Raw genomic sequence first — 16137 nt, 5'->3', positions numbered from 1 at the left:
CAGGTGTTAAATCATTAAAATGGAAAAAAAAAAAAAAAGATTTCGGAAATAAACATGACATTTGAAAGAGCAGGCATCGTAGCTCTCAAAGCCCTGTTACTTACTGTTACTTTTCTTTTTTTCGTGTTGATGGAAGAGGTTTAGGGTTTACACAGGCTGCCAAACCTGCATTCACACTTGCCTTTGCCCTTTAATGGATCATTTTCGCACCTCTGCTTTACTCCATCCATGTTGGCAGTCTTGAGACGCTCGCTCACATTCTCCCAGTCAATGACATTCCAGATATCGTTAACATAGGTCTTACGCACATTTCTGTACTGAAGGTAGTAAGCATGCTCCCACACATCAATACCAAGGAGGGGGATGAGACCTGTAGTTCCCTCCAGGGGATCCTGATTAGCACAAGTAGCAATACGAAGTTTTTCCCTCTCCTTGTCGAAGCCCAGCCAGCCCCACCCCGAGCCCTGCACTCCCACTGAGGCTGCAGACATGCTCTCCTTCATCTTCTGGAAGGAGCCAAAGTCACGTTTGATGGCCTCCATCAGCTCCCCCTGTGGCTCGCCTCCACCATATGGAGAGAGGTTTGTCCAGAAAATGGAGTGGTTAATATGGCCTCCTCCGTTAAACTTCAGAGCAGCCTGGAGAGCAACCTGTTTCGTCACATTTCCCGTTGCTAATGCCTCGAGATATTTCTCCTCTGTGACATTGAGGTTGTTGACGTAAGCGGCATGGTGCCTGCTGTGGTGCAGCTGCATGGTCTCTGCACTGATGATGGGTTCCAGGGCACCATAGTCGTAGGCCAGGTCAGGGAGCGTGTGCTTTTGCCTCGATGCAGCTACCTGGTTTACAGATTGGCTGAGGGTGGCTGCACCCCTGAATATTTGGCCAACTCTGCGCAGCACGTTCATGTTATAGAGTTTCTTGAATTTCCTCGGGATAAATAAAGTATGTATGTATGTATGTATGTATGTATGTATGTATCTATCTATCTATCTATCTATCTATCTATCTATCTATCTATCGTTCTGTCTGTCTGTCTGTTTATTTATCTATCTGTCTGTCTGTCTGTCTATTTATCTGTCTATCTATCTGTCTATCTATCTGGAGCTCTCAGGGTGGTCTGGTCAAATGGGTCACACTAGTTAATGTTGCTCTGACGTCAAGAATGACGTCATGTTCTTTGCTTTGTTACGGAGATCAAAGCAATTCTGTCAGTCAGAGAACAATGGAATGATATCAAAGCATGGACGTAGTCTCCGTGACGTCACCCATAGGGTTCTGAACTTTGTTTGGTTTTGAAGAGCTCAAATTAAGCTTTGTGGGCGTTCCCACAGTCGCCATGACTCCGCCCAACTCCCCGGATAATCCAAAAATGGGCATAGTGCTGCAGCTGAGGCGGCCGAAACACGCCTACTTAGCTTGAAGCTACCAAGCTAGCGGAGGCTACCAGAGCTAACAAGCTAGGCTACACGCTACACCGGGACGGACAGCAGCCGGCCGGCTGGCTGACAAACACTGCCGTGATGTTCCTGTCTGATGGTGTCCCAGCTGCTTAACTCATGGTAAGTTACTCTAAAAATTTACCACAGCAACTTCAACTTGTTTTAGATATATAATTAGGGTAAGTTGAAATACCGGTTTTCTCGAGACTTGCAGTAATGTCGCCAGTGTTACCTTGAATAAACATAACGTTTACGGATACTTACATGAGGCAAACATGTTGAATTTTAATTGATTAAATGTTATAATGAGCTGAGTAATATGTAATTAGGTTAGTATTCTTACCGTAGATGTTGGATTGATACTGGCATATAATTATATATTTTTTTGCCTATTAATAACTTCTGCTCAGGTATGATTATCACAAACTTATTACATTAGAAAATCTGCGGGTTGTTTCTCAGTGTAGATGTGTCAGTGCGTGTGTTGTTAAATATAATCCCCCACAGCGCTAATGTAAACAGTATTACCGTTATGATGTGACACTGACAGGCTGTCCGGGATTATTATCTGGAATATCAGTTAAGACAGAAAGGCCATTTTATATTTATATTTAATTATTTCAGTACATTTGTCAAAAAATGTAACTTCCAGTCTTGGTAACTTGACTTTAGACAGCTGACATTATGATCACATTATTTGTCTTCAAAGGACTACAAAATAAATTAATTTGAAGAATGTTTTATATTTTTGAGGTGTGGATCCCTTCTTCCATTTTATCCTTCACATGTCACACACTAGTATTTCCAACATTATTTAGGCACTCTTCATAGCTTTTTGTTATATATATTGTTTTACCTGAAGCATTTAATACTCTCATTTATTTTCTTCCCATAGTCAGTGTGAATCATTGGTGACAGCTCTGTGTTCAGCGAGCTGCTGGACATCAGTGTCTGTTGGTGTGGTTGGTGGACTGTGGTGGAAAGACATTCTCCCCTTCTTTGAGGAAGAGCTGCCCACATGTCTTCTTCAGCAGCAGCAGAATGGGGGAGGTCAGCATGTCAAGCTGCTCACCATCATGGAGAACTTTTCTAGTCTTAAATATTGTCCACCTTTTTGTTTTTTATGCATTTCAATAAATTTTATTTACATTTGAGCTAAAGTTGTCTTTATTGCTGTGTGAAAATGTTAGATTTAAAATATATGATATAATACAACACAGATAAAACATTTAGCATTTATGTTCAACTCTTATTCCAGGTGATATATGTCTAATTTTAAAAATGTGAGAATACAATCAGGAAGCTGATAAATGGGTGCTTTTAATAATATGATTTAATGCAAAAACGTAAAAACACTACAGCAGCAAAAGATTTAAGTCAACTTACACATAAAATTGATAAGTTGTTGATGTGTTTGAGTCCAGTTGTGTCTTCTCATGTGGAGCATCAGAGGTCCACCTTGTCTGCATCACCTGCACCACAGATGTAAGTAAAATATGTGTTCCAACGGACAGGCTTCACTTTCATTTCAGTTTTAATATACTGATTATTGTTTAGGATAACGAAACACATTCAACAGTATTAACTACTCTCAATATAGCCTGATAGTAAACGTTATCATGCTTTGCACAGTTCCTCTTGAAATTCAGACTTAACGTTGTGTGACAACTAAAGTCGATCACAATCAGTCGGTTTCTGGAGTGTTTTAATATTCAAATGCCTGCTTTGATAATGATATTAAATAAAAAAGTCTGGGGTCCTGGCCGTCAAATTTTACGTTAACAAATATTTCACAGTCTTAGTCTTAATAACAAACTCCATTATTTCTGAACCATGCTTAAATGTGATGCTTTTTAATTACACAAACATTATTGTAATTACACACAGATGAACACGTTAAATTGGGCCGAGTGTAGCGTTAACTTGATGAAATGGTAAATTTGGTCATCATAGTTTCATTTACGAGTCTTTATTATAAAGTCTGTTGTCATATTTTTTAAGGTAAAATATTTATTAGTAGACATAAAGAACCTGTGACCTGTAGACAAACTGATATGAGAAAAAAAAAGAATGACCATAAACTTATAAAGAAATGCAATGCCAGAATTGCATATGGAGCACATCACAGAAATATGATTCATCAGCAATTGGCCAAATAAAATCATTAAATGTATATTTTTTAAATAAATTAAATGCATGCTTTATACTACACAATAAGTTATTTATTTATGTATTCAACGAAACATATAAAACAGAATCATTGATTTGCAGGCTATGTCATAGTCCATCTTATTGATATATGTTATATTTTATTATAGCCTGTATTATTTATTTTAATTATTTATTTGAATATTGAGTCTTAATAAATGTAAATATATGGGACGTAGTGTTATAGAGATTACATAAGCTTGGATAGGTACAAATATCCCAGATGTGTACGTTCAAAATGATTAATATGTTTGACGGCATCTCTGTTTATCTTTACACTTTAAATGTTAGGCTACAGTGTAGTCTTGTTCATAAGTGTTAGCTTGCCTGCCTGGCATCAGACAGTTAGACCTGCCTTTAGATGCTTTAGATTTAATCTCTGTCAGTTTTCCTCACATATATATGTAGCGAATCGCTTATAGTCTCTAAGGGGCCATGAATGAGCCAGTGGCAACACAGGTCTGTAACTGCTGAGGTTGCTTCACCACCTGCTGCAGTAGATTGCATGTTGCAGGATGTAAGGAATCCAAGAAATGTTTTTCAGACAGTCCCTGTGATTTGCAAAAAGGATGTTGTTGTAAGACATTAAATGCCTATTTAAAAGTTAAAGTGTATTGTCTGGATCCTGCATTGTCAATTAATACCGTTGCGTGGAATTCCAACCATTCAAACAGGTCTTCATTGGAGGAATATTCAACACTGGATGATGACCATTTAATTCTCACCGTATTGTCTATAATGTCTGTTACAGATCCAATGTCGAAAGGTCAATAGAATTCAAAAAGGACCTAAAGAGGTGCTGGTAGGAGAGGACTCTGCAGAGAAAGCCTCAGTTTGCCTACTGTTTACTCTGTCCTCTCCAGCAACCCAGCTTACTTTGGGCTACCGCCTTACCTGCGCAGCATCTCCTCGGCTAAAACAGGCTCATGGAAAAGAGGTCAGGAGTCAAGTACCAGCACAATTTCTCCAGCAATGGATGTTACTGAAATGGTATACTTGCAAACAAGTGTTATGTTTACTTGAGCAACAAGTGCATTGTACTTGCAATGCATTTTGGATGTCAAAGGTCACTGTGACCTCACTAAACATTTTTTTGGCTATAACTGTATATGAGAAAGGTCAGAGGTCAACTTTGCTGTGACATCATAATGTTCAGCAAACATATGGAAGCTCTCTAAAACCAGCCCAAGATTTATCTCTGTCATTCTCTCCTTTATCTCTTCTTATTTTCTTCTGCAACTTCGGGTTTTTTCCGCCTCTGCCATGATATCTGTAGATGCTGCTGAACCTGGTTTCTTTTGCCTGCTTGCCCTTCTCCCTGCCATCATTTATGCCCTCTCCAGGCGTGAGCTAGCTGACTGCAGCAGCTACAGTTAGCAGCAGTTAGGGGTTAGCTTCTAGCAACAAGGAAAGCATTCTGTCCATCAGAAAATTCCTAACTCCCCTGAAGTCGAGTCAGAGCTATCAGACGACATCTGTGGAATCAGAAAACATATTTCATAAATATCACTTTACCAAAATCAGTGACAAAGCTGGTGTTGTGTTAGTTAGTTAGTTAGTTAGTTAGTTAGTTAAAGCTGCAATTTACAGGTAAAATAGTTTTGCAATGCTGCTTTAACCTTTTAGCAGCACTTGGAATGTGGAGTTTAAGGTGTAGTATCAACTAAAACTGCCTCTTTCACAGTATAAATGTGGACAGTGCATTTAATGTTGTTACATTAAAAAGACATTTATAAATGCACTATAGTGAAATGCTGTATTAACGATGTAGTTTTGAGTTGTGTTGCTGTCTCAAAGGCTTTTGAAACTGACTAATGGTTATTTAAAGGAAAGATTTGGGGATCAGGTTTCTATCATACAGAGGATCGATGAAGAGAAATGTGGTGCCTTCTTTGGCTCCTGTAAAAGTAGAGGGTTCTGGTGATGGTGATAAAAGCACTATATAAGTGCACCCCATTTACCAAGTGCACCCCATTTGATCAGCTTACTTAGCTGTATACCCCTGATACACTTATATCCCATTCATGAAAATGGTTTTCAAATAAACATCCTGGTATTGCTGTGCTGGAGGGTTAAATGTGATAAATGTGCTGAATTAAGTGTATATTTTTGTTGTGTTGTGGTGTCTATGTGTATCCTGTGTCTATGTGTGTATATGTCTGAAGGAGATGTACAGGCCGCAAAAACAAATTTCCTGAAAAGGACAATAAAGTATCTCTCTATCTATTGATGCTGTACTTAATGGCTATCTATCTTTCCTTGTGCTATCTCTCTGCCTCTCTCCATGCAGAGGCCTGTAAAGCAGCACCGGATACTGGACCATGTTTTGGGATGCTCCAGCGTTATTACTACAACTCCACCTCAATGAACTCTTCAAGTACGGAGGGTGTTTGGAAACCAGTACAACTTTGAAAATGAGAGTGTCTGCAGAGATGTCGTAATGAGGGTGAGCAGTGAAATATGCATTAAGCAACATCTGCATTGGCATCATGCAGTATCAATATATTTACCCTTCCACTTAACCATTATTCTGTGTCAGTGAAATATTTTCCTTCCAAATTTTGAATGGGTATAGGACTTGTTTTTTTCATCTGTAGGCTGATGCTGCCTGTTATAATGCTCTGGTGTGAGCTGTAAAAATGTAAAAAAGGAAATCCCTGTAAATACTGTGTTCTGTCTCCCCAGCTGTGTGTGGTCTGCCCATGTCGGCCCAACGAAAGCAGATATAAAACACGCTAACACATCAAATCTCCAACCACATATGATAAAAACATTGATTATGCCCATGTCAATAATACTATTATGTTTTAAATATGTTGTTGCTGGTTGCTTATTCAAAAGTTTAATCTAGATGTAAGGTGCCTTTTACAATATTATACATAAATGTTTGTGTATTGTACCAGGATAAAATTGAACTTAAGTTGTCATGTTAAGTCCTTTTTCAGCTTTGGTAGTTGTAGTTGTCAGATAATGAAGTCTTGAATAATGGTTCATGTGTGACATAAAGGAAGTAGCACTGTAATAGTCTGGCAACCTGTCCAGGGTGAACTCCACCTCCCACCCAATGTCGGCTGGGACTGGTTTCAGCCTTGTGACATGAGTTATACAAGGAAGGTAAATAAAACTAAATAAGTAGTTATTAAATGTAAATTCAAGTGGCTTGTTTTGATGCCATAAAATGGAATAATGAAAGGTAGATTTACAACAGGCAGGGAAAGAACAGTTATAAAAGAAAAAAAGAGGAAGCACAGTTGGTATTAGAAAACTCATCATGATAGTCAAAGTGCTTGTTTGCCTGTAACGTTAATGGAAGCATGACTTTTCTGTTTGCTCCTCTTCTAATCCTTGCTGGACTCCTTGGTAAGTCAGCTAAGCTTTAACTCTATGCATTAAGTATAGTCAGGTTTTTATTTAAAACAATATAGTTGGCATTGGTCTATTGCTGTTTGAGTTATTACATTTAAAGTGATTACAAGCCACAAGTATGAAATGTTACAATCGTGTTTCATAAAAACAGTTGAGTCATGATACTAAGTCACAGAGTAACCTGATGGTGATATGTATTTGAATGCACCACTGTAATATAAGTGTCTGCTGTTGTTTTGTCAGGAATTCACTGTGGCATTTCTACAGTGAGTAAAGTGTCAGTCAGAGCTGGAGACTCCATCTCCATTCCATGTCTCTATACGAAGAACTACATAGACAATGTGAAATGCTTGTGTAAAGGCGAACGTTGGGGAAAATGCACATATGTTGTTAAAACAAACGAGCCAGACAATTCAAAAAAGTTTTCGATCTCCGATGACACCAACCAAAGAATCTTCACTGTGACTATAAATGATCTGACTGATGACGGAATGCGTTACTGGTGTGCTTTGGAAAGATATATAGTGCTGCATGTCAAAAAGGAATTTAAGCTGTCATTCTCAGGTAAAATCTATTATGTTTTAAATATGTGAAATCCTTTCTGTGAATTACTTGATGGAAAAACATGTATCAGATAACAAAACTAGACTATATTAATTTTGTATTGTGCTACTTTTTATTTATAGGTGAGCCAAAGTTGTATGTGGACCAACAGAAATTCACAGCATTTGAAGGGGGAAGTGTGACTGTAAGCTGCCGCCACAATTTTAACGATCAAAAAGTACAAAAGTGGTGCAGGCTGGGCAGTTCCTGTGTTCAGTCATCAGGGTCAATCGGTAAAACCACAGTCACCATTGATGCAAGTCACCCAAAAGTTTTCACTGTGACTATGAGTGGACTGAAGACAGAGAGCAGTGGCTGGTATTATTGTCATAAAGAAGGCTTCGAGATGCCAGTGTGTGTAACTGTTCATGAATTAACATCTACTACTGCTACTACTACTTCTACTACTACTTCTACTGCTACTACTACTACTACTACAACGACTACAATTAGCCCCACCACAACATGTAAGAACTAACCTTTTTCTGTTTTCTTAAAATAGTGACATACCATAAAATTATGGACCTAGTAAGTAGAGATAACAAGGGTAATGCAGATACCTGAAATAATCAACGTCTGACAATATGATTGTTCCTATTTATTAACTCAGACTTTACAGAGACATTTCAAACCACTACCCAGCATTCCTCTCAGTTAACGAGTGCAGTGCCACATACAGCTCAGCCCACAAACACCACCATACACGGGGCAGGTGGAGGGAACATGAAAGATGAACGCAAGAGGTCTGTTCACTTTATTTCACTATGAACAGCTTAATTAGGCTCAAATCTGATTAACAACATTTTTGCTAATCATCCTCTTTCCTAATTCAGCACAACTGATAGGCTGTACACTGCAATCTTTCTCCTAAATATTTGTGCATGGAAGTTCACTTTTCATACCTTCTCGTTCATTCTTGAGCATAGATTGTGCTGTTGCAAGTAAAGCAGATTTTCAGCAAATTCTGGACATCAAGACCCACTTTTTTTATTTATTTAAATGTACCTTCGATCTGCATTTATCGTCTAGTTCCACTATGGTGACAATTGTCAGCACCACCCTGGTCTTACTTCTGTTGATTATTCCTGCTGCCTTTTTCGGATGGAAGATGATAATGAAACGCAGTAAGTCTGTTTTACACTCTGTTAACACCAATTCAGTGAAAAAAATATCTATTAAATCTAAACATATCGTCCTATTGTGTTTTAGAGAAGCCAGAGTCTAAGGGGCCTGACATGACTGTGGTAAGATACTGCCATATGTTTCCCATTATGAGTGTGGTTATAAACAATTTGTCAATCTTCCTCAGTGGTATTTTTCCTCTTTGCTTTGCAAATAAAACATTTTACAGTAGGCCAGTATGACCAGTCAAGTGAATGATTAACAGTACAGTAGTTCTCATTCTCTACAGCTGCTTACTATAAATGAGAGCACAGTGCATGGTAACATACAGTAGATAATACACGGTTGCACTTGTTAAACCAGAAAATGCTGCTTATTGCTGCTGCTCAATGCTGTACATGAACACCTGAACCCCAAAACCTATGACCCATCAGATTCTGTCAACATTGGTAAAATGTAACGTGTGACCTGTGTTACGAAGGGGTCACCATTTTTGGTAACAGCAATCACAATACATGACCCTGGAAAAACATTTGCCCTGGCAATTAGCCAAAAATCCTAATAAAAAATAAATACATTGAAAATGTTTAAATGTAGGGTAACCATCGTCCTTGTATGTAAAACAACTGTGACTTATTAAACCCAAACAGGAACATATTTTTATATGAAATATGTTTGCTTACAAATAACCTGGGTTTGGAAGGGGTTCATGGCAGTCCATAACGGAAAATTTCTGACATGCAAAGCAAGTAGTCGAGGTATATTCAAATTCACCAAACAATTATGTGTGTATGAGACAGGAGAAGGAAAAAAAAAAATCTGAATCAGAAAACTTTATTGTCTGTCATGACAGAGAATTGTCTTAGATTTCTTAGAACATACAGTATGATGAGATCAATGTCAAATTTCTAATTCATCTCTATTAGGGCCCACAATTTGGGAGTGACCCTGACGTGCATTACGCCACCATTGCTCATAATCAAGATATTACGGCACAGGTGAAGGTAAACCAAATGAGAGCATCTTGTTTGTTTTAATTGTCTTAGATTTTCAAAAACAACATACAGTATGATGAGATCAATGTCAAATTTCTAATTCATCTCTATTAGGGCCCACAATTTGGGAGTGACCCTGACGTGCATTACGCCACCATTGCTCATAATCAACATATTACGGCACAAGTGAAGGTAAACCAAATGAGAGCATCTTTTTTGAACCAGGCTGAAAAGAGAGCAGTTCCTCTTAACACATTTGCCTACATTTGTATTTTTTCCCCCTGAATTTTATTAATCTGACTGAGTCTCATCCAGCAGACTGATATACCTGAAGAGACTGTGACATACAGTACCATTGTTACGAAGAATAGTGCACAGCAAATGGTATGTGATTCATTTCAAACTAATTAAAGGACTCTCAATACGTCAACCTCAATGGATTAGTGCTGTTTTTATAATTAGTTGATAATTATTTAGCATTCTGTACTGTATGCTTGTTTTCTCTCACTAGACTGAACCAGCAGAGGGAAGTGTCATCTACAGCACAGTGCTTCCTAAACAGAATAAGTGCTAATGAGCAGAACAAGATGGGAGGATGGCAGGTATGGCAACACTGATAAATCAATCAACCCCGCAGTCTGTATTGGAGATGTTTAATTACTTTCGATTACAGGAGTTATTTTGTGCAAACCTGCATACATACAGTATATCAAAATAGTGTTGAAAAAGAGGAAAATGTTAATTTTCTCCACATATTATGCATGCTTAGAATTTGAGAATTCAGGAGGGCACAGAGTGGCACAGTGGTGCTGCTTTAAGACTGTAAAGTCAAAGGTGCATTCAGAACATTAATAAAGCACTAAACAAATATTTGCTATGTAAAGAATCAGAGCAGTAATGACGGCCTGATGAGAGAATGAAACTCTTGAACTTGATATGCTTTGAATGTTGTGTACAGACCTTCAGAGGCGCGACGTGGCATATTTTTCAGTGTCAGTTTGACACATTGAGGCATAGCAACATTTTCATTCTTCACCAATAGCCACTAAATTGACCACATTTAGCTTTGTGACTAAAATAGTTTAACTCACTCCACATTCTTTTGTTGCAGTTTCTCCAATCATCTTTGAAGACTATCATGATCCAGGGAGGCCGTTTATTCATATTCATCCTTTATCCTCCTCCACATAACAATTATAATATATACATTGTGCTTCTTTATCTGATTATCTCTCTTTTTTTTTTTTTAAATAATCTCCAGTACATCTAGTATTTGATCAAGTAGGACAATCACATGCTTTGCTTGGGCTGTGGTATAATATCAGGCATTATTAAGAGACATCAGATTTAAATCTTACTGCATGAAAGCAATATAAATCCAGCTTCATTTGGCAAACAATGTGATGAATGTGTGTTTTTTTATCGACACAAAGTGGTAGCCTGTTATTGTGCAAATAAATTACAGCTATTATTTTGTTTGTTCTTTTTTTTTTTTAATGAATGCAAATCACTTTGAAACACGGGTTTCATAATCAGACCAATCTGATGAAAGTACTGAAAGAGCGGAAGAGGAAGACTGGAAGAGGAAGAGCGATTTTAACATTTGCAAGTACATTTTAAGTAAAATCAGGAAGTAGAAAATTAGTCTGTCAGTGCATCAGCTCATGCAGTTTTGTCTGACTCTGCTCACTCACTGATATGGCTGTTTATCTCCGTGTTCTTCTCATCCTCACAGGACTAACAGGTCAGTCACTGAGGTCACGTTATGCATATAGATGTTCAGTCTTATGCTTGAGGTGGTAATGTCAGTTGTTAAATGTCACGCAGGTGAATGTTAGATGAGTAATACACCAATTTGTCTTTAAATCAAACCTAATTTGTAGACAATTGTAATTAAGAGGATTATTGTTCACTATATATGCAGTAAAAATGCTGAATTTGTTCTTGTTGCAGGCATTCACAGCATAACAACAGTCAGTGATGTGTCAGTGAAGACTGGAGGCTCAATCTCCATCCCATGTCTCTATGACTCACAATACAGAAACCATGTGAAATATCTGTGTGAAGGATATTATTTTGCCTACTGCACTTATGCAGCTAAAACAAACCAACAAAATTCCAGAAAGTTTTCAATCTCTGATGACAAAAACCAAAGAATCTTCACTGTGACTATAAATGATGTGAGCGGTGCGAACACTTATTATTGGTGTGTTGTGGAGATTAACAATGGGGGAGATGTCCGACAGTATTTTCACCTGTCAGTCACTGGAGGTAAGAACCCTTAAAGCATCTCACAACTCATTTTAAACTCTTTAACTTTTAAATCTCTGAAGGAAAAACACTTATTCTTTGCTTCAGAAATGGATTGTTATTAGGCTACCTACATTTATTTTTTGTTGAATTTGTCTCCCTTCAGATCGACCCAGTCTCTCTGTGGACAATCAGAAGGTAACAGGATTAATTGGAGGTGATATAACCATCAATTGTTACTATCGCAATTCTGGAGAAATGAAGTGGTGCAAGCTGGGCAGTTCCTGTGTTACATCGTCATCAGGGTCAATTGGTGGAACAACAGGGACCATCAATGCGAGTGTCCCAAATGTTTTCACTGTGACTATGAGTGGACTGAAGTTAGAGAGCAGCGGCTGGTATTACTGTGTTAAAGGAGACTTACAGATGCCAGTGCATGTAACTGTTTTGGAGAGACCTTCCACCAGTAAGTGTTTTTATAAGTATGACATATAAATATTTTTAATATAGCCATTTCTGATTCAATATTGTCTTTTTACTTGGCTTAACATTTCCTTGTTCTGGATTGCAGCCACTGCAGAAAGCAATCATGTAACTGTTCTGGAACAGAAAGGGTAAGAAGGCTTTGATTTAACATTATAAAGTATAAAGACAAGAGACAATTGTAAAGGAAAATGTATATGTATAGTAAGTATATTATGATTAATACGATCGTAAGACTATAGTATGATATATAATAAGGATGATGAATTCTGCTTCATGACTGCATTGTTTGCTTTTATTAACTTATTTCTGTAGCAGTGTTTCAGTTGACCTGAAGAAGTACGTCATCCCTTTGAGCTTGTTGATCTTCATTGTAATGGTGGCTTTGTTCATCTTGTTTATGTTGAGAAGACACAGTAAGTCTATGCTGAGCTTTGATTAATCAAATGCATGCCATATATGTTAGCAGTTCTTAAATATTTATTGTTAATAAAGACCATTGTGCAGTGAGACTAACAGGGGTTTTCACTGTTTCTCAATAGAACAAAAAAAAACAGAAACACCAGCCACAAGAGCGGTATGATCACTTATTCATTTCCCATTTTTCACAAAGAAAGTTATAAGGAACTACAGTAAATGACATTCATCATAAAGGAGTTTACATTTACATTTACATTCATTGTTTACATTCACACCGCATTCGGTGACTATTTAAGCCAAACATTTTCAGATAATACACTCAGATCACTTTGCAGAAGTTCTGCAGCACAACACTGTCCCATGCAAATTGATAACAAATATGTGTCTGAGATAAAACAGAAATTACAGTAACCATTACCGGATAGACTTAACTGAGCATCCCATTTATCATTTGTCATTCCTCTAAACATGATTTTTCATTTGACTATTTGCAGTGTGGTAACAATTTAAGTCAATCTGCTAAGTGCTATCATAAATTAACTTTAGAAAAATGTGTTGAGCAATTGTTAAAGGACATTTCTCAATATTTGAAGGACATTCTAACATGCGGTTTGCTCCTTCATCACAGGCTGAAGAGGAAATAACATACAGCCATGTTAAGCACATAAAGAAACCTACAAACCAGGTAATCCATAACTGCAGAGAATTTTTTTTTAAATATATTTTTCAGAAAATCCACTTTTCCTTTCTCTTACTGCATAGGCTGCAGGTGCATACAGTTATTACTGTATTAAAGGACACATTGCTTGACTTAATGTAATATCTTTTTGTACCAGTCAGCTAAAGTGTATTCATCAAAAAATTAAAGTAATTTCTTTCATATGTGTTTCTTCCCCCTTTCCCAGAGGTCAGATGTTGCAAATGATGTGGACGTGACATACAGTTCTGTGGTTCATACGAGGAAACAACATGAACAAAAGGTAAATTTAGAAAACAAAACTGCACACTACATACAGCATTTATTTCCTTTTTTTTGTCATGTTGTTGCTGGTTTTTTAAATATATTTTTCAGAAAATCCACTTTTCCTTTCTCTTACTGCATAGGCTGCAGGTGCATACAGTTATTACTGTATTTAAAGACACATTGCTTGACTCAATGTAATATCTTTTTATACCAGTCAGCTAAAGTGTATTCATCAAAAAATGAAAGTAATTTCTTTCATATGTGTTTCTTCCCCCTTTCCCAGAGGTCAGATGTTGCAAATGATGTGGACGTGACATACAGTTCTGTGGTTCATACGAGGAAACAACATGAACAAAAGGTAAATTTAGAAAACAAAACTGCACACTACATACAGCATTTATTTCCTTTTTTTTTGTCATGTTGTTGCTGGTTTTTTAAATATATTTTTCAGAAAATCCACTTTTCCTTTCTCTTACTGCATAGGCTGCAGGTGCATACAGTTATTACTGTATTTAAGGACACATTGCTTGACTTAATGTAATATCTTTTTGTACCAGTCAGCTAAAGTGTATTCATCAAAAAGTTAAAGTAATTTCTTTCATATGTGTTTCTTCCCCCTTTCCCAGAGGTCAGATGTTGCAAATGATGTGGACGTGACATACAGTTCTGTGGTTCCTAAGAGGAAACAACATGAACAAAGGGTAAATTTAGAAAACCAAACTGCACACTACATACAGCATTTATTTCTCTTTTTTGTCATGTTGTTGCTGGTTTCACTATACTCACTTTCACGTTTTATTTTCTTTCCCACACAGGTTGAAGAAAACAACGACAATGTTACATACAGCACATTGGCTTAGCATGTGACCCCCGTTTGTGATCTTTTTGGCTCGTAGTTTGGCTTCATAGTGTCACAGTGTGTTGCTGGTGTAACCATTTAACTTCTTTCTGTTCTGTTTGACAATCACATGAATGGGTTTAACTCTATATTTATTCAGCCTAAAGCTCCCATTAGTAAGTAATCTTGACTCTTGACTCGTGCAGGGGTCTCCATGTATAGAAACATCTTTATTTGCTTTCTCTATCCATGTTTCAGGGTTTAATGTATCACTCAATGTATAGCATCTCATAAAAAAAAAAAAAAAAAAAAACCTTTGTCCTTATTTCTTGTGTCCACATCAACTTATTACACATCACTTTAATTCACAAATCAAAAGCTTCATTTTATAGCTGTGTAAATGGATGGGTGGTAAATAACTGCATTCATTTAGAGGTGTATGCAGGAACGTATTCATTCAGGTTCACTATTATAAAATAATTATGTTCTGTCAGTCTTGTTCCATTTTTATGACATTCATGTTGGTAAAAACAGCTTAATAAATGCTTGTAATGTACATATCTGATGAGTTGGTGTATGATGATAAACCGCCCAAATTAACTTCTAATATTATAGTCTTTGAACAGTAGCTCTTACTGTAAGCTATTTGAAAACCCTTACCTGGGTGTCTGTAGCTTTACACAACTCAATAGTATCCTGCAGCTAATAAGATGGTGAATTCATGTTACTGCAACAGTAATGCTACATCTCAAAAAGGTTGTTGCTTACACTGTTAGCAACTCATACAGGAAACTTAACTGACAAATGTTCTTTGTAGCAAAAGAAACTTAAATTTGGTGTTTTGTTATTTAAATACCAATCATTTCCTTCTTGCTACCATTCATTTGCCTCACCGACATTACTGTGAGTGCTGCAACCTGATAGTTTGACATGTAGAAATAGTGCTATACTGACACCTTCAGTCTGATTGCAAACCCTTACAGAACTGCCAGCTGAATTTAGCCCCTATTAGCATGCATTTCAAATGTTGGGATTTTCAAACCCCTCATTGCTTGTATTTCTGGTCAGTTTGACCTTCAGGCTTACCTCGACACTTGAATCGACCAGAGCCATCATTAACAGTATTTGTGCTTCGTAAATCAAAATATCTGCTGTGAAGATTATGTCACAAACGGGGAGTGATTGTGAAGTGTTCTTTGCTGCCGTTGTTCAAATACGTGGTGTGGGGAATTTTATTTGCAATGCAGGTTGAGTCAGAGGAAGAGGCTTTTACCCAACTACATCTTGACATTACAGACTATCTATGTGCAACCGTTGACTGCATTATATCTCAACCACTCTGACTGTTTCTTCTTGTTCTCCCCAACTATAAAAATCTCTTGATCTGAATATAATCTGCATGAATAACTCTAATTATGCTGCACTATTGGCTTCATTTGTTTCTGG

The 16137-nt window shown here is 37.2% G+C and overlaps 3 protein-coding genes across 3 annotated transcripts; 2 read left to right on the top strand and 1 right to left on the bottom strand.

Annotated features, from left to right (window-relative positions):
* Positions 1 to 39: 39 nt before the first annotated feature.
* LOC131993559 (superoxide dismutase [Mn], mitochondrial-like) lies at positions 40 to 1146 on the bottom strand. The gene has a single exon (XM_059359521.1). The coding sequence runs from the start codon at positions 906 to 908 to the stop codon at positions 141 to 143; it is 768 nt and encodes a 255-aa protein (XP_059215504.1). The 5' UTR covers positions 909 to 1146; the 3' UTR covers positions 40 to 140.
* A 6253-nt stretch (positions 1147 to 7399) lies between these two features.
* On the top strand, positions 7400 to 10383 carry LOC131993049 (uncharacterized). Its single transcript, XM_059358751.1, has 8 exons — positions 7400 to 7580; positions 7703 to 7937; positions 8649 to 8743; positions 8829 to 8863; positions 9668 to 9745; positions 9851 to 9928; positions 10055 to 10120; positions 10248 to 10383. Exons 1-8 carry the CDS (start codon positions 7508 to 7510, stop codon positions 10308 to 10310), a joined length of 723 nt encoding a protein of 240 aa, XP_059214734.1. The 5' UTR covers positions 7400 to 7507; the 3' UTR covers positions 10311 to 10383.
* A 916-nt stretch (positions 10384 to 11299) lies between these two features.
* LOC131993912 (uncharacterized) lies at positions 11300 to 14713 on the top strand. Its single transcript, XM_059359985.1, has 11 exons — positions 11300 to 11480; positions 11690 to 12007; positions 12153 to 12452; positions 12558 to 12600; positions 12785 to 12885; positions 13012 to 13046; positions 13518 to 13574; positions 13795 to 13869; positions 14137 to 14211; positions 14480 to 14554; positions 14669 to 14713. Exons 1-11 carry the CDS (start codon positions 11435 to 11437, stop codon positions 14711 to 14713), a joined length of 1170 nt encoding a protein of 389 aa, XP_059215968.1. The 5' UTR covers positions 11300 to 11434.
* Positions 14714 to 16137: the final 1424 nt, after the last annotated feature.

The sequence above is a fragment of the Centropristis striata genome, chromosome 20, assembly GCF_030273125.1.
Source record: "Centropristis striata isolate RG_2023a ecotype Rhode Island chromosome 20, C.striata_1.0, whole genome shotgun sequence".
Lineage (NCBI taxonomy): Eukaryota > Metazoa > Chordata > Actinopteri > Perciformes > Serranidae > Centropristis > Centropristis striata.
This window is presented reverse-complemented; position numbering and strand designations above follow the sequence as displayed.